Raw genomic sequence first — 19,530 nt, 5'->3', positions numbered from 1 at the left:
TTTACTGAGTTAAAGGCTGTTATTGAAGGAATCATGAAAATGAAGGGAAGGAAATGTGTTTAAATAGCATCAACTACTGAGGTTTTGTCAGGATTTCAGTCATATGCACTGTTCTTTGAAGACAACCAAAAAAAGATACTCAAACCATTAAATAAAAGCTGTATGCTTCCTTGTTTTAGAAAAATCTGTTTCTAAGGGGTTTTTTACCCCACAAAGTATTCTCTTCTCATCAGAAAATTCTCTCGTGCATAATGAATAACATTTCTCTACCTGTGCATAAGTGTACACTTTATTTTTAGAACCACATATTGAGTTGCTAGAACATAATTGTACAGGCTATTAATAAAAAGCATCCTTATGGATTTATTTGTAATTTACTTGAGCCAGATCCTCAGGTTAAAGCCATTATGTGAGAACAACTTCTTGCCTTTCCCCCCTAGCTTAAACCTTTCTTAACTTTTAAGATAAGGCAGGTGAGCAGTGTAAACTTTTAATGAAGAACTTCTTAGTTACTCGTGGAGACTCTTAGCTGATGAAAATGGTCATAACTCCCTAAAGTTATCCACTTTAAACAAGTTATCTGGCTGAATGTGAATGTTTCTAGAAAGCTGCACTATTAAGTCTTATGAAAAATAATAGAATATTTCCCTTCATCTAATCTGGAAACATCCAGATTAGTCAGCCACATGCTACATAGGCTTCTGATACAGACCTGTAAGTGTTTACCAAACTGTGATAGTCTAAGGGTGCCCTAATTATTCCCAATTCTGCACACAGCTCGAAGTTTTTCCTTTTTGTTCCAGATCTGAAGAATAGGTCTACATTCTTGAAAGCTTTTCTGTATTTTTCTAAATAAATATATAATTGTATATAGTACTTCCCTCTAGAAAAGTTAGTTCTCACAGATATATTAACTTTAACAGTAGTTCTCCCTTAGGTACTATCCTTACTTACCTATACTCTGATAGCATAAAATGTTTTGTCGTTATGAATAACCAAATGAAGAAATAGAACTACATCAAACATCCCTTAAGACATATTATAGTGTATTTCCACTGTAACTCCAATGAAAACCTAGAATAAATCAAAATACTGAAAAAAACAGGCTACTAATTTAGTTGCTCATCTTAGGCTGTGGTTTGATGCGGTCACAGTTGTTGGGTTTTTTTCTGATGTCTCTTCCTGAATTCCTCAAGATCACTGGAAAGGAATCAATGGGAATTGATCCAATTTGTAGAACACAATTCTACTATTGATAGTAGTTTATATTCATTTGCTTCACCCAAATCTTTTATTAATGTTCATTTGCAAAATGCTGTTCATGCTGTTTCCTCCCAATTTTGTACCCCCAAGCTGATGATGATAATGAAATTTAGAGAAATGTAACAAGAAATAATGAAGTTATATATTTTGGAATTAAATATGGCAACAGTTACTGGTTTTGTAGTTGGACATTTTTCAGCAGATGGCTTTAATTTCAGATAAACAATGACCAGTGTAGAAACTCAGATACATGAGATTCCTACACTAGTAAGAAGTTGTGTCTGTTTAGGTCTTTTCAGTTTTTCTTTATGTCCTCCAGGAGGATGGGCCAGGGCATCAATACTGAATCATTTGGGGACTTTTAAGGATGCACTGTCAATAAAATGTGTCATACAGACATATCTCCATGGTACAAAAGAAGCAATAACTGATGGCATCACTTTTTGTTAGTGGTAGGGGAAGAAAAAAAAATCCCTGGTGACATTTCTATGAACAGCAGAGCCATGGTCAAAAGCGTGTTTAATATAATTTTTTAGGTTAGGATTGCACAAAGCACTTCAGTGTAAGTAGCTGCAAAAATAAATGTGTCTTTCTGGTTTGAGGTGTTGTAGGACCCGAGAAAATGAATAATAATAGTGAATATTTAGTATTTGAATTTTCTGATCATTTCGAAGAGTTAAAGACATGTAAATTAAAGCATGAATGGTATTTAGTAGCTCCTGCTCCACTCCAACTAAAAGAAGTAATTTATAGATTTCAGTGGAAATTTCATTGGAAAAGTTTCCCCACATTCACATAAATCTTTGGTGCCATCCGACTGCCTTTGGACCACTTAAACTTGTTCTGAACTTGTATGATTAAGCCAAATCCTCCTGCTGCTTGGAAGGTGTCATCTGTACTTGGGCTGCACTGACTAAACCTGAAACTGTTCCACTGAAAAGCTAGACCACTCAGTGCTGGTAAATGTAGCACTCTCCTATTAAGTCAAAATAGATGTTGTTGGGGTTTTTTAATGCCTTAAGGTACTTGCCCAACTGAATGAATGGTGGTTCTGGAAATGGCCATGGAAAGAGGGAACAAGATATTTTTCATGATGATGAGGGGGTTCCCCCTGTCAAAGAAGGCCTCTCTCAAATGCTCCTGTGAAAGAAAAGTGTAGTAGCAATTGATAAGGGGTGGCTTGCTCCTCTTTTTTCTCTTTGGTAGTCAAGGCTTCACTTTTCATTTTCCTCTTCCAAAATAAATCTGTTTGGGACTATAATTAAAAAAGGGGGGGGGGGGTGAACTCCTTTTACCTTCTTCCTGAAGTTTTGCATACTTACAGGTAACAGTAATTTTCTGTCAAATTAAATGTTTGGAGTTTTTTTCTTTGTTTTACTTAATGAATCAACCAATTACTGCTTAGGCATTTTTTAAAGTGTAAGTTTTATTTCACTGAAAATAGGCTTTTCTGAGCAGCTAGGATATCAAAGACCTTGGTTTAAATTCCTCCTGTCTGATGCAAAAATTCAACCAAGATGTTCAACCTTACTGAAGAGTTGTTTTGAAGGACATCTCTCTCTGTCATTTCTATGAAACCTGTTATAGAGTGATTATGGCATTTCTCTGAGGGATGAGGCACTGAGTTCAGCCTCCGCTTTGATTCAGACTGAGCTGTAAATTTTTCATACCTCAGGTGAATTGCTCCAGGTTATACAATTCATTCCCTTCACTTTTTTTGTCACGCTGACTAGTTCAAAAAGTGTAATGATGTAAAACCGTTCATTACGTTTAGCAAAGCTAAGTGGAAAATTGCCTGATCCTACAACACGGTAGTCATAAGAAATACATTACGTCTTAACATTCAGGCCCTCTACCACCCATTCAACAGAGTGCCTTCACAGCAGTCTTATGGTGAAATGTGCCATTTAAGCCAATAGTACTAATTTCTGTTAAGTTTTAACAGGGACTCCCAGGCAAAGGCAAAGCTGGATCTTGTGACAGAGCTGAAATTCAATTCAGCCCAGTGCAGGGGGCCACAGCCTGAAATGTAGGACTTGGGCGCAGACTTATCATTCAGTGATTCAGTGAAATGGGTAGAATTCACCCACAGCAAGAACTGAACTTCAGCAATCATCATAAGTGAAAGTCATTTCCGGCCAGAGACCATAATTTAATATTAGTTGAATATCATGTTCGGTATCAGGTGGAAAAGTAGCGTTTCTCAAAGAATGAGAGAGTGAATAAAGTCTGTGTGGTTTTGGATTATAAATAAGAAGTGCATTGTCACCAACAGATACCATGTAAATATCGGTAGTGTTAAAAATAGACTAATCCCCTCATTTCCGTTAGTGGAGGGATTGAAGCCAAGGTTTTAATGCCTAAATGGCTGCAAGTAGTTGTAGCCTAGTTTTTAAAGCTTCTGCTTATGTGTCCTGTTGGCTGTACTGAATGCACAGCATTTCTGAAATGGAGACTGCTCCTATTTAAACTCCTAAGTGAGCCTTGCTAAAGGGCATTAGCATCGGTTGTTTTGTGAGGTGTTATGAGGAGGGTGGCCCATTGCTGGGAATGCCATGTCTGAGGGAGTATCTTGGGTAAAAAAGATAATTTCATTTTGCAATTATGTTTTGCTCATGACGCCAGACGTTACACTGACACATAGAACGCTCCAGTAGCTTTCAGCGCATCTTCTTCCTCCTTCATCATTTTGAGTAGTGTGTGGTTAAATCTCCTAGAAGGCAATCTTTCAAAATGATGATCAGCAGGTTTGTTGCTTGAAATCTCTGTCTGAGCTTTCTGTAGCCAATTATAAACATTTGCTCTAAAAAAAGTAGGCACAGCCTCTGCCACTTAATTTAATAAAAAGTCCTGTCCTTCTGTCCTTTACCGCTGTAATTTAAAACTCTGACCCAATCAACCCTTGAATGCAAATAAGTGAGCAATCTGGAGAAGCAGAATGTTGATCCAGTCACTCTGCAGCCATTTTCAGAGCAGATTTTAAAGATGTACGTGACATTGGCCATTAGTGAGCCAGCAAAGATGAACGGACCAATAAATGAACATATTTCACTTTTTTCATCTGCCAAGATGAAACACAGTCTTGGTGTTTGGTTGGTTTTTGTTGTTTGGTCTTTTATTTTCGTAATTTGCACAACACTATTTTAAAAGTCATGCTATCAATTCTTTAATTGACTTTTTAAAAGAAATATTCTTTCTAGTAAGTCCCCTTAAGTGGACTGGTCTTGAGGATTTGGGTTTTCTTTTTGTTTTTCTTTTGTAATTCATTAAAAAGATTTTGATTTGTAAGGATGCTGTCTCTATAAGATTGTTTAAAAAACAAACGGAGAATATGAATCTTTGGTATCACGTTTTAAAAATTAGGCTGAGCTAGTAAAACTAAGCATCCAGAAAAATATCCACTTATGTTTTTTTCTAGTTTAATTTCAAACATAGTTGCTTTAGCTGTTTTGTGAAACTTCATAACCATTTTTAGCAGCATGTGCGTTTTATTGAAAAGGAACAGTTACTTTCAGTCATTATATCAGAGGTCCAGAATACGTCTGTGTTTGAGAGAGCAAAACATATTTTTCCTATTCAGGGTCTTTACAATAATTAATAAATTACCTGACACCTGTCAACAGGAAAAAGAAATAAGCAGCCTATTGTTGTGGTAGTGATATTCTTGCAAAGAGATTTGGTTCTTGCACTTTTTTTTTTAAACAAAATGTGAATGTTTCTTTTTACTTGTTCTTTGTTGGACAGCGCACACGTACTTTAAGTAAATAAAAAATAGAATTTAAGTTTAATAAACAGTTTTACATTAAGCTGTATAGATGAGAGTAAAAAGATCTAGTGATATTGACAACAAATTCCTTCGGCTTGTGCTGTTTTGTTTTCAGAGCCACTGGCATTTTTATTTTATTTTTTGCTTTGAATGATTTAGTTCATTATTATGAGTTATCTTCACGGTGCTTTGTGGTGTTTTGATCAGCAATTTATCTTGGGGTCTTAAAACACGTGTTCATTTATGTGTTTAGCTGACCAGCTGCCTTCCTTTTTTTTCTTTTTTTTTTTAATGTGACATTAAAATTGAGTGTTTCCTTGCAAGCATCTTTCAACTCAGAAAACGCATCTTACTCCTTATGCCGCTAAACTGTTGCCTTTTCATAGAGGGGCTCTACCCCTTTCCCCTGCCCCATCTTCCAGAAGAGGTAGAGCAGCTCCCCCCTCCCCGTGCTTGCCAAGACACAGTCGTCCCCCGCCTCCTCCCCACAAAGAGGTGAAGTCCCTTGAGTCTGTAATTGCCAGGAGATGAAGCGATGATGGGGAGTGATCACAGTCAATAGCTTTGATTAACAATAAGGTGGAAAATTAGCAATGCTAGCATTCAGCTCCCCTGCCTTCCCGTCCCCATATGCTCACCACAGCCTGCGCTGGCTGGTTGGCAGGGTGGCCACTGCGCCTGGCGGGCTGCAGAGCGAGACTCGGAGTGGGCAGAGAGGGGCGGCGGGCAGCGTTTTGGGGACCCCGGGCAATGCTCCCGCACACCTTTCGCTGGGCACCACCATGCAGGTGGGGGAAGGACAAAGCGTGCCGTGCGCTGGCACTGTGGCTCTTGCTGTCGTGTGTGGATTTAATTGTGTCTGGACGTGTTGTGATCGAAATGGCAACTGCTGTTACTCCTGTGACCCCATCAGCAGCTCTGGTGTTGTTTCCGACAGACTCCGCCGACCTAGAGAGGGGGAACGACAGCGGGACACCACTCCCCACCTCTGATAATGGCGACAATTCGCTGGGCTACACAGGTAGAGTGCATCTTTCCAAAATATTCCTGACTGCCTACTTCTGACACTTTTCGCCTACATCTGCCATTACCACCTGTACACGGTTTCTTAATCATCTTTGCTAGCTGGCTATCTTTCACCATCACCCTAGAAGTTCAACATTGTTAGTAGTGTTGGGTAATACTATTGTGCCTTTTAACTAACCAACATGACTATCTTTTTGTGTGTGTTAGTACATTTCAATTATTTAAATGTTTAAAGTAATCTTCTATTGTTGAAACAATGCACCCATTATTTGCCTTCGAACTGTGTATATTAGTGCATGAGGCAATATATCATCTCAGAAATTTTTCCAAAGACCAAAGGCAGGGATTTTTCCATATGTTTATTTTGGGTTTGGTGTTTTTTTTTTTTTTTGCTTTGTTTCTGTTATAAACAAAAGTAAAATATATTGCAGCAAGGAAAAAAATCCAAGTGAAACGAAAATGAGATTGGAGAAGAATCTGTTTCGTTGACTTCTGCTTTGCATAAACTAGAGAAATGTGTCTCTAGGCCAAATAAAAAAAGCCACTGATAAGCAGCACCATACGGTGTGTTGCAGCACTGATCTCTGAGGGGCCTAATTCTGTAACTCCTCTGCACACTGAACTGATGTCCAGCTCCAGGCATCATGCTACTGACCACAGCCCAGGCTCAGCTACAGAGTCCCCAGTTCTGGGGTTTTCATGAACTACTGGTGGTCCAGTACAGTGGCAGACTCTAGATCTAAATAACTTTTAGGTTGTGAAGGTAAGTATTCATTCTTCTGGTGGTAGCAACTTTTGGAAAGGGAAGGAGGGAGAATGAGTTGGGCATTTAACTGGAAGATGATCTTTAAATACTTTATTGGTGGGTTGCTAGTGCTACTACTGCTCACACTGTGTAAAATTGCATATAGTCAAGTTATTAACAAAAGTGTGCGAATCAGATATTCATAACTAAGTCTTACAGGATACAAGAAGAGAATAGGTAGGTATAAGAGAGAGGGAGTAATTTCTTGTCCATTCGTAAAACTTCAGGTCTGTTATACGCCACTTACAATGATTACAGCTTTTATCACCTACCCCTCGCGATCATCTCTGCATGTGGTTTAAAACCTTGATACATAATTTTATTCCAGTTTAAAATACTTTTTTTCTAAAAAGGTAAAAAAGCAAAGCAATACAAATTTCCCTTCAGTCAAGAAGACAGATGCCTTCTTAGAAAAACATAGCGTGAACCCTGCTGCCTGTGGATTATTTAGACTTTTTGACCTTCTGAATATTCCTATTAGTTTTTTTCTGAATTTCCCCCCGCACTCTCTGAGTTTGGCACATCTACGCTCCCTGATGCATATGGGGTCATCATAGTGACAAAATGGAAATTAATATAGCTTAAAGAATGCTTTTTTTAACTTACTGTAAGTTAGATTTTTGCTTTTAGAAAACGGGGCTGGGAATGGTGATCCCTGGGTCTTGTGTTTAAAGAGCCACTGATTTACCTGGGACCACAGGTCAGACTCTATTATTAATAAGGTTGCTTAGTTTTACCTAGAGAGGAGCACTCGGTTCCCCTCCAGCCCCCTCGCCCCTCCCTGGCCTGGGGCTGGTGCCTGACAGGCAGATTCCCGTGCCCGACAGCCTCACATCTGCCCACGGAGGTGGGAGCGGGGGCCCTGCGTGTGCCCTCCACAAGCCCCCTTAGCCGCAAGAGTAGCGGGGTAAGAATTCAGGGGGAGACGCCATCACCTTTTCCCACTGGCGTGTTTCAGAGGGGGCTGAGGGCTTGGCACGGGACCCCCTGTGGCAAGCGCGCCAGGTGGGTGATGGCCGGCAGAGGGTGCGAGGGCTGCGGGCGGTGCCGCTCCGCAGCCCAGACCAGACTTTGTCCCCGCCTTGCAGGGCAATGTTTAAGACAGCAGCTCCCCGTCGAGCATGGGGACGTGGGACGACTGACTTCCCGAGCAGAGCGCAGACTCTTCTGTGTCTGTCCACCCATGGGGATCCTTCACCCGTGTCAAGGTGCGCACGTGCATCTTTGTGCCTTGTCCGAGGACGGGCCTCCGTGGGGAATTGCAGCTGTTTATCCTGCCTCTCAGAGACTAATGGGGTCATTTGGGAGGACTGACAAAATCAAGCCCTCGTCTAGTAGTTCCCCAGAGGCTCCAGATCTTAACTCTAGGCCATATTTTAACAGGCGTTTTCCAAGCAAGCACAAAAGTCAGGATCAAGTTAGAAGCAAACACAAGCCGAACAAAAATTTAAAACCAAGAGGATGGCTGGTTTTGTTTAATTGGTGGTTTTGGGTCTCTGTTTGAATGAGCACTGAATGAAGTAAAGACCAAGTTTTTCATGTTTAAAGATTTAATGATCCAGTGGTTTTTTTCTCCACTATGTAATAGTAATCAGTAGCACTATGTGTATATACCTTGGTTTATATGGAAAAGCCCTGAGGCATTTATTAAAATCAGTCCAACAGGTTTCTATAGTAATCAGTAAGGATTTTTAAAAATAACATTAACTGTAATACAATCTCATAGGTAAAGTTACCTTTTTTTCTAATTTATGGGCCCATTTTTGCGGGCCTAATATGGAGTTCCTGGATTTTACAGAAGTATTCTTAGATCATTTTTTGTTCTCTCTTACCTACAGAATTCCATTCTCCGAAAGGAGAACTATTCAGAAGCTTGTTTGTACTGAAAATTCTCTGACTCGTTCCTAAAATCACTCAGATAAAGTCCAGGATATCTGGACCTATGGGCAAAAAAAGCAGCAGCTTATTTTTTAATCCTGGATTTATCTTCAGGTGGTGTCCGAATGGACAAAAACCAAACAAGCTAATAACTGCTGTCATACAGTAGGATCATAAATTTTTACTCCTACTAAGAGCAGTGATACATCTGTAGGGCACATCTTCCTTCCAGTTCCATATAAGTTTGGCTGTGAGGTAAATAAGCAAAGCATTCACTCACTAGTATGAGAAGTTTCAGGGCTAAAGATTATAATTTTGTCCTACATATTTCTCTTTCCAGATATGTTTTTCAGGATGAATATATGCAGCTGTTTCGTACTGTTATTAAGCGGAGGTACATGACTCCTAGACAGTGTTTCAGTGTGTTCTCCTAAAGTCCTCTTTAAATGAGGAGATTTTTGGTTATCCCATTAGGTTCTGTTGTCTTCACTGTGGATGTGAGCACTTGCTTTGAGAAGTAACCTCGTACCAAACAGGAAACACATCGGTTCAGGGGGGAGAGAGGAGTTGCTAACCCAAGCTACTTCAGATAAAGATTGAAGTTGTTGATAAATTTCAAGACTGTTATTATGGGAAAATGATGAACTTGTATTTGAATTTTCATGATTCTTAGGATGTTACAGGACCAAACTCTAGATTTTTTATCTCCTTAATCAATATAGTAATGTGGTATCCAATAGCTTGTTGCACTTTTTATAATCATCAGGTTTTTATTATCAAAATAATTATTATTAGTTATTAACTGTAAACCCAAATGGAGAGGCTTTATACACATTAAAGACAATCACTTTTGGAAAGTATTTGTAATGTAAATAAATAGGGGCTGAATAAATAACAAATCAAGAAAGGAAGTTCAGTCACTGAGGACTGTTCTGTATGCGTGACACTGATGTTAGACTGAAGGAGCTGAGAGGAAGGTTTTATCTTGAATATTTGATATGAGAGAAATGCTAAGAATAAAAAACATCTAAAAGCTGATGTGACCACATAGGTAGTACATTAAAGATGCTAGGCATATCTGGATTGATTCAGCAAAAGATTTAGAGTTAAAAAAACCAAAAACTTTTAACTGTAACTCTGTCAGTTTAAAGAAATGAGCCAGGAAGATTACCTTGTCTACATCTTCACAAAAGACCAATTCTACTCTGTCAAGGCCAGATTGGAAAATAATTACATAGTTAGGATGTGAAATAGTAAAAATCTAAATTAGTATTTTAACTATGTGCATAAAGAACAGGCCAGATCACAGTGACATTCAACAGGATAAAGCATATGATTTAGATACTTTGTGTTGTATTTAATTTGCCCTAAGGAAGACATCTGAAGTAGTTTCCTGAAATGCTCTGTAACTACGCCTGTTTCTTTTTCTACAGACTTGAAGGGAACTTCAGGTGACTAGGAGTGATGTAGATACCTAAAAATGACTGCAAGTAATCCCAACTCTCCATCAGTTTGGATCTAGGTTCTGAAAGAAGAACCAGGTGATAGGAGTGTGCAGCAGGGAATATAATGAAATCTTTTCTGATTACCAAAAGAAGGCAGAGGAATGGAAGATGCAAGCAGGAATTCAGTTCTTTGTCAAGTTTAGGCTGCAGAGATGTCAGACAAAGACTATTGTTTGGACAGTTATTTTGGAGTGGAAAGAAATCCTTAAGTTGCCCATTGTTATTTTTTTCATTAAAGTCCTGGAGATAAGTACAGGGACAAACAGAAAAGGAAGGGAAGCAAGGAAGAAGATCTAGCAGAGTTCCCAGTGTATATCAGAGGAGAAAAATGGAAAATGATCCAAATAAGATACTGGAGGAAGTCAGGAGATGGAGAATTTGGAAAAAAGCTCAGAGAAGGGCTTTAAATAACAACAGGATTTCCAAGAGAAGAGCTTGTGGTTAGTGGTCAAATGGAGCAGATGATGTGCTGAATGATGTCCCCTAGTGCCTGAGGTGTTCTGAGAGCCGCAACTGTGCTGCAGGGAGCAGGGAGTGAGGAAACCTGAAGAAGGGCATAGGATGAAACTGTCTTGACTAAAACTACTAAACATACTTTTCTGTTTAATATTTACCTGTTAGAGCAGATTTTCAAAAGCATAAAGTAATTTATATTTCCACATCAAATTTCATCTGTGGTTTGCCAGCCTGATTAGTAAAGTAACCGTTCACTCTTAGCTTGCGGGCTTCTTTTTTCCTCCCTAAAATAGTGCAAGGGCAGTAAGCGTCAAGTATGAGCTTCAGTTATTTTCCACATATTCAACGGCTGCAGAGTAATCTCTAAGATTGCATTGTGCTGTGCTATTGAAGTGTGTGCATGCATTATATTCCAGGAAGCAGCACATTTCCTGTTAAATCAACTGTGACAAAAATATCGGGGATCATTTAACAGATCACAGAGTATCGCTTGTGTTACAGAGACCAGAACGATGGCTTGTTAAATTAACACTATATAGTCAAATATTTGCAGACAAGGATCACCACTCCTCATTAAGTAGATTCATGGCTTTTTGAAGGAATCTTTCCTAATGAACTTTTTTATTCAATGTTTTTTCAAAAGACTCTTCCAGTATGCAAAGAAATCCTGTGGTTCCCACTTGTGACCCAAAGTTAGCCTTCGACTTTTTCCCCCTGATTTTAATCATGAAATCATTGTGGTGGTGGTGTTTTGTACGACAAGGGATCCCATCCCTTTTTCTCGCATTACCTTTCTCTTTTACTACTATGTTGTTATGTGATCAGGAGAATTGTTCGTAGTGGATCACCACTTGTCCTGTGTCAAATAAGGCAGATTGGCCTTGGTGAGCATTTCAAGAAATGAAGGGGAAATACCTCTTCGTTGCATGGCCATTTCTGAGACATTTCTTCTTCTATTCCAGTAATTTTACCTAGTTTATCCTATGTGTTACAGAGTGCTTGTTTTGAAAAGTGGTAGTTGTAAAAACACATTCAAGAAAAGACTTCATTGACATCAAAGGTGGAAATCTACAGTAATACTTATCCTGTGAGAAATGGAGTATCTTTCAGCCATTTTTTTTTCTAACAGATTAGTAGAGGTAGTCCATGCATATACAGATTTTGTGGCTGAGAGGATGAGGTGAGAGGAGAAAAAGCTATGATATGCAACAGGATGACAAATAAGAATGTTGTAAAGAAATAGTTGCATTTGATTTGACATTCCTTCTAAATTACCATCTTTTAGTTTAAGGATTAGTTGGAAAGAATGAGCGATATTGAGAAAAAACACATGAAACAAAAGCAGAGTTTGGCTAATGGGATGCAAAAAGTGGTGAATGAAGATGTAGGTTGTAGAATTTGGATATTTTGGGTTGGGAGGAAGCTGTAATTTCAGATGTGAAGCAGGTCGGTAGCAATGTCTAAACAAAACAAAGATCTTATCTCCATACAATTATTCCAAGTAAGCTATCGGCATGTCTCACATTGCACTGAGTTCATCATGTCCAACAACCTGAAGAGAAAAACAAACACTTGTTTGCACTGCAGAACCAATAGACATCTGACAGAGTTGAATGAATCACTAGGTTAGATAGCAGCAACATTAGTTTAATTGCAGTTACAGAATCCTTATTGCTAGTGGTAATACATAGTAGACTTCTGCTTGACTTTTACTTCTTGGGATATATGCAAAGCTAGCAGTTAAGACCTTTTTCATAGTCTTTCTCTTTTTTAAAACTTGCCAACTGAGCAAGTGTGCTCTTGAGTCACTGGGAGAATGAACACAGAGCCCCATGATACTAATTTTACAAAGTTACTTCTTAGAGTACATCTGCACTCTAAATCCAGGAACAGATGGATACTGTTATGCTTATTTAAAAAAGAAAGAAAGAAAAAAAAAAATCTGCTCTTGTCTATCAGCAACCTAACCTCTCTGTTCCCCACGTCAATCTAAATGCTAGAAGGGTCCTTTCAGTTTTGTGCTTCTCTTTGCAAGCATTCTTCTGATGCAGACACTGAGGATTTTTTTTTAATATGTATTAAAATATAGATGTAAATATAACATCAATTGATATAATTGCCTTTCAATGATAGCGATGTTCAGATAATAATAATTTAATTAAAACATATAGTAGCAATATTGGAGCACAGATACTCCCACTTACATAAATTTTGCACTGCCAGTTTTTATGAAAAAGTTTATAGAAAATCTCCTCCGGTTATTGTTATGCTTCAAGGCAGAGCTTTGATTAAACCAGGAAACAATAGTGACGTCTCATGTTTCTAAACCAGTTAGTGAGTTTTCTGGTAGCCATTAGACCAATTTAAAATACACCCCCCCCCCCCCCCCAAAAAAAAAAGGCAAAACATTGTGTGAAGAATTTGTCTAATAATGACATTATTAGCAGCATATGCCCCTATATAGCTAAGATACTAGGGATTGTTCTAAACAACCATACTTCAGGAAGATGAATTTGAGCTAGAGAAGGTGCAGGAAAGGGCTATTAAAATAATCAGGCAATAGAAAGTTTATTTTGACTGAGGCCTTAAGGAAAGGGGGATGTGATTGGCATTTGTTGACAGCCTTATGTTCTTAGAGAACACATTGAAAAAAAAAAAATAGCTACAGAGCATGCTGACTATACAACTTGAAGAAATCCAGTTATTGGTAAATAGCCTATCTTCAAACAGTGCTCAAAATGTGGGCTTTTATAATGGGTGGTTCTAAGCTTTTACTCGTATGCTACTACTTGATAAAAGAATAAGCAGGCATAAAATGAGCCCTAGTTAATTTAGGATAGAAATTTAGGATGTTTTACAGCAGCAGATTCTAGAGCAATTTTCAGACAAAGAGTTCGAAATCTCCTTTCCAAAGACTTAAATTTGTGATAGGCTACGATAGGCTATGCATACTAAATTTGATTTCCCAGGATGAGCGCTTTAATCTTGAGTTCGTGTGTTCCTGATTAATCATGAGACAAGTAAAATCAAAACAAAAGGCGTTCACAGCATATTAAACTTTTTCTTTTCCATTTGGACTGTCACAGATAGGAACCCCTGGAGTTGATGAGAGGCTTTCTGCTGAGAGCCTCCTAGCAAGAGTAAAGACAGACCAAATTACCCTCAGACACTACTGTCAGTTCAGTGAATTAAGTATGCAAAGCAATTTGTGAAGATGTTCAGAAGTGCAAATTTCTGCCAGTAGGTCAAAAGAGTTATGAATTATTACAGGATGAGAAAGGAAAAGAGTACATCACTCTCCGTCCTCATCAGGGTGTGTTATACAAGTCAGTCTTTTGTTTTAGCCAGGCAATTTGTTTTATTTAAAGAAGTAGGAAGTTAGTAACACACATGGTCTCATTAAATGCATAGCAGTGAAATGCACTGTATAGATGACAATATTCATTTATTGTGTCTAAAATAATGCACTTTCTTGAGTATTATAGGAAAAGAAAAATGTTTAAAGGTAATTTCTTATAATGCGGATATTAGCATTGTTGTTAATTTTTCATAATAATTGCTATATAGGATCGTGGATTTACAGGATAATTCAGGTTGGAAGCAACCATTGGAGGTCTTTAGTCCAACCTCCTGCACAAGCAGGGTCAGCTATGAGGTCAGACCAGGCTGCTCAGGGCTTGATCCAGTCAGGTCTTGAGAACTTCCAAGGATGGAGCTGGCACAGCCTCTCTGGGCAACCCGCTCCACTGCCTGCCTGTCCTCATAGGGAAAACAGTTCTCCTTATATTCAGCCTGAACCTCTTGTGCTTTGACTTATGCCTGTTGTTTCTTACCCTGCCACGGACCACTGTGAAGAGCATGTCTCCATCTCCTCAGTGACCTCCATTGGTATGGGCAGGTGGCTGTTCGGTCCCCCTTATAGCTGCCTCTTCCCTAGGCTGAACAAGCCCCGGTCCCTCAGACTCCCAGGCAAGTGCTCCAGCCCTGGTCGTCCTGGTGACGCTCCTGTTGAACTCCACCTGGTTTACCAATTTCTTTCTTGTTCTGGGAGGCCCAAAACTGGATGCAGTACTCCAGGTGAGTGCTGAGAGGGATAATCCCTTTCCTTGATTACCACCTGTGCACTCATACAGCCCAGGATGCTGCTGGCCATCTCTGCTGCCAGGGCAGGCTGCTGGCTCATGCTCAGCTTGCTGCCAGCCCAGAGCCCCAGGGCCTTCCCAGCTGAGCTGCTCCCCAGACTGGCAGTCCCCAGCCTGTATGGATGCAGGGGGTTCTTCCTTCCTTCCCACAGTAGCACTTTGCATTTGTCCTTGTTAAATTACATTAGGTTCCTGTTGGCCCTTTCCTCCAGCCAGTCTGGCTCCCTCCAGGTGGCAGTCCTGCTGTTGGGTGTGTGGACTGGTTCTTCCAGTTTCGTTTTGCCTACAAACATGAGGAGCGTGCCCTCCCTCACCTCCTGCAGGTCACTGATAAAGATGTTAAGCAAGCCAGGTCCAAGGACAGATCTGGTGGTCCCTCTTCTTGTTACTGTCCTCTAGGTAGGCTGCAGCCCATTAACCGTTACTTTCTGAGATGATGCATCATCAAGTTTTTACTCATCTGGTGGTTCACCCATCCAGACCACAATGTCCCTGCTTGGATACAGGAATATTGTGGGAGACAGTGTTGAACCCAATACATGGGAGTCTAAAAAACCAAAGAATCTATCAAATTAGGATTTCCCATCAAAACTCATCTCTCCTTTTAGCACTGTTTATAATTGCAACTCTTGTCCCAGCATCACAGCTTCATACGTCAACACTGAGTAAGAAAATAAAAATCAACGTCTATCCAGATCCAGAGTTATTTTTATCAGATCCTTCTGGTAGTACTACCAGACATTTATTTTAGTGCTTTGTGTGTGTGAGATTCTTGTACGTTATTTATCCATAAACCGTAACAAGCTGAACCATCACCTACAAGCATTAAAACATTGTAGAGTGCTTTTTAGAAGGAACTGTATTGATTTTCAGTGACCCTTGTATAAGAAAGGAGATGTTTTTCTGTGGTACAATTTACAATTTACTGGACAATATATTATTTATAGGGTTTCTGTCTGATAATTCCTAAAAGGCAGTGATAAATTACTACTAAAACTCACTGCTGCTTTCTTTATTGCAGAAAATCCTGAATTATTTTGCACTTCTAAACATAGGCAGAACCCTGATTTTATTTTTTTTCAAATTATGAATATTATGAAATAATCTCTTCCAAATCTGCATTAGCTTTTTGACTAGATTCTCTGCCTCTTCTTCAACTCTTCCTTTTATTCCCATCAGATGGTTCTTGTGAGTTAATAAACTCTAGTTGCTTCATTTTCCTGTTTTGGTGTTGTGTGTCCCGTGTCCCGTGTCCTGTCCCCCCCCCCCCCCCCCCGTTTCATGGTTAATTCCTGGATATCCAACAGGAAAAGAACGGTTGCAGTTTGGCTAAACGTGCAACAGAGTAACCAGCCCACTCAAACACACGTAACCCACTCAAAAACCAGTGAAAAACTATTTACTGTATTTATTTCTGTCTAACCTTTAGCAGAATAAATTTCTCTGTCTTGTTTCTGGATTAGTGCAAAGCAAAATATAAGATTTTGCTCTTTCTGTTAGGAGTAAGTATTGTCCAAGGGAAACCAAATTGCTTTTCAGTAGATTTAAACTTTTGGATAGCAAAGTATCATTTGCTTCATTTTCAGTAAGATTGTTTACTTGTACTCTGATGTGTAATGAGGCCTTTCATCATTTCATATGTAAATTATTTTTCTTTAATTTTTTGCTTAAAAACAAATAGATAATATTGCAGTCTTCACATCAATGGAAAAGGTAAACTGACAGGAAGCACAAGAGAAAGGAAAAGGAAGGTGAAAGGATCATGAACTTAGTGATCAAGTGATTAAAAAGTTAGTGTTCTGGATTTCTTACAAGATCTCAGATGGCATATTTAGCATAAAAGTCTGGTGGGGGAGGAAGATGCCCGTTTCTCTGGAAAAAACAACTGTGCAATGTTCAGGTATTACATAGAGTTTAGAGACCATTTTTAATGAACAGTAAGTACATCACAGGAGGCTGAAAATGGCCTGGGGGTTATTTTTTCCTCCAAAATTGTAGCTGTTTAATTATACCTTCGAGACCATTATCAAATGGATAAAGTAGAAAGAAAGCTTATTTGGAAAAGATACTGTAGGAATTTGTGGGAATAGTGTGAATATTGTTGCACAATATGCACACAAATTATTGTCAACATGATTTTCAGTTCTTGGGCGTACAATATCACCCATTGGATAACTGGATTTTTATGCAAAATTTATACGCATAAATATAAATACTTCTACTTCCAGGTTTATTAAGAATTACTTAATAATATTATATCCATAACATAATCAAAACAATCAAATAGTATGCAATGAGAAATTAAATAAACCCTCTCAAAAAAAAAAAAAATAGAGCTGATATAGATATCACAGTCAACATTTGATTGCCCCCCTCCCCATTTGGGGGCTTTGCAAAACTGTATTGAAGATTTGGAGGAAAAAATTAAAATTCTACATAATCACAATGTTTTGATTCCAGACAGCCCCTGATGGAAATTCTTCAAAATTCAAGGTCTTGTAAAGGTATACAAGCCAGATAAACAGCATAAGCATCCCGTAGGGAAGGCTTTATAATGAAGCAAAGAGCTTTCAGAGGAAATGTTTGTTTAGGTAAAGGAGGTGTGCATTTTTCTTAACAAGCAAGATTATTTGTAACATATAGCTAATAGCTGGGCAGTCATAATCGAGGCTTCACTTCAGCACATAAGCATAGTGAGCCATTTTTTAGCTTATTAAGAATAGACAATACTGAGCTAGAAGTTCACTAAAGTTTGTAATAACAGGCGGGGATCTCATCAATGTATATAAATACCTAAAGAGAGGGTGCAAAGAGGATGGAGCCAGGCTCTTTTCAGTGGTGCCCAGTGACAGGACAAGAGGCAACTGAAACACAGGAGGCTCCCTCTGAACATCAGGAAACACTTTTTCACTGTGCGGCTGACTGAGCACTGGCACAGGTTGCCCAGAGAGGTTGTGGAGTCTCCATCCTTGGAGATACTCAAAAGCCATCTGGACATGGTCCTGGGCAACCAGCTGTAGGTGGCCCTGCTTGAGCAGGGGGACTGGACAAGATGACCTCCAGAGGTCCCTGCCAACCTCAACCAGTCTGTGATTCTGTAATGTAAGAAGTTTAACAACAACAACAACAAAAGCTTTGTTGCTTTTAACCTACCTGAAGCTAACTATTTTCTTGGCCAAAAATGTTACTTGAAAAACTAATATGATGTGAGGAACAACAAGGTTATTTGGTTGCCTTTAAACTCCAGAATGCAGAGGCTTTCTCTTTCCAGAAAAAGACAGAAAACACCACAGAGATTAGGAGCTGTTTGCTCTTTCTTCTAGGAGCACAACTTAGAGTTGTAGAGCTCTATTGTTATTGACAGGAATGTTCTTTTGCCATACAAATGTGTTAGACTATACTTCTATTGTTTAAGTGCTTTATAAACAAATTAATTTATATATAAATTCAATATAAGTTAATTGTAAGCTTATTTACATGTATACACACAAGTGTGTCAGGCTAGCTTGTCTCTTTGTTTCTGTGCTTGCCAACATGCTGAATATCGATCCAAACCAAGACAGCTACAAATATTATCAAGAGAGTAGGGACTCAGGGGAGAACAGAATAGAGAGGAGAAGTGATTTTATTTTTTTTTAAACCCACGTGACTGTAAATATAGTACCTAGAAAGAATATACTTGGTGAGATCTCTTTCTTAATAGGTCTATAAAAGTTCTCTGAAGAGTGGATGCAGCTAGTTTTAAAATCTGAATAATGAATTCTTTTGTAATACCCAGATGGCATCTTTATGAGTTTTCTACTTATTTGGTTGGAAAATGTCCTTGTATTAAGGTGAAGGTCTTTTTGTAGCTGCAGATGCTCTTAAAATCTGCTGTCCAGAAGCTGAACTGAGATAAAGAAAAAGCATCATGACACATTTATTTTGGCAGCCTGATCAAAGCGGAATGGCTGTATTTAGGCAGACAAGTGTATCAAAGTGATGCAGTTTGAAATGGCCGAGTTAGCATTCCTAAAACTGTGTCCCTGTGATAGGCTCTGCAGTGGTGCTGGCAGGGTAGCGCTGTGTTAGAAAGTGTTGTACATCCGTCAGGACACAGCTTGAACTGAATATAGTGAGACATTATGATTCGCTACAATCTTTTGCTGCCTATATTAATGTTGTGGTTTAACCCCAGCCAGCAACTAAACACCATGCAGCCGCTCACTCACTCCCCCCCACCCAGTGGGATGGGGGAGAAAATCAGGAAAAGAAGCAAAACCCGCAGGTTGAGATAAGAACGGTTTAATAGAACAGAAAAGAAGAAACTAATAATGATAACACTTATAAAATGACAACAGCAATAATAAAAGGACTGGAATGTACAAATGATGCGCAGTGCTCACCACCCGCCGACCGACACCCAGCCAGTCCCCGAGCGGCGATTCCCCGCCCCCACTTCCCAGTTCCTATACTGGATGGGACGTCACATGGTATGGAATACCCCGTTGGCCAGTTTGGGTCAGGTGCCCTGGCTGTGTCCTGTGCCAACTTCTTGTGCCCCTCCAGCTTTCTCACTGGCTGGGCATGAGAAGCTGAAAAATCCTTGACTTTAGTCTAAACACTACTGAGCAACAACTGAAAACATCAGTGTTATCAACATTATTCTCATACTGAACTCAAAACATAGCACTGTACCAGCTACTAGGA

General features: G+C 39.2%; 1 protein-coding gene across 5 annotated transcripts in view; it reads left to right on the top strand.

Moving 5' to 3' along the window:
* Positions 1–19,530, top strand: part of ROBO1 (roundabout guidance receptor 1) — a 760,895-nt gene that overhangs the window by 365,427 nt on the left and 375,938 nt on the right. For 3 of the 5 annotated variants that reach the window (XM_052794285.1, XM_052794280.1, XM_052794279.1), the window contains exon 3: positions 5,967–6,050. The exons of the other annotated variants lie outside the window; for them this stretch is intronic. In XM_052794285.1, the coding sequence (XP_052650245.1) occupies positions 5,967–6,050 (84 nt within the window). The remainder of the gene's footprint in view (positions 1–5,966; positions 6,051–19,530) is intronic. 5 annotated transcript variants of the gene reach the window in all.

This window comes from Harpia harpyja, chromosome 8, assembly GCF_026419915.1.
Source record: "Harpia harpyja isolate bHarHar1 chromosome 8, bHarHar1 primary haplotype, whole genome shotgun sequence".
NCBI classification, from domain to species: Eukaryota; Metazoa; Chordata; class Aves; order Accipitriformes; family Accipitridae; genus Harpia; species Harpia harpyja.
The sequence above is the reverse complement of the archived record's forward strand: the minus strand, read 5'-3'. Positions and strand labels throughout refer to the sequence as shown.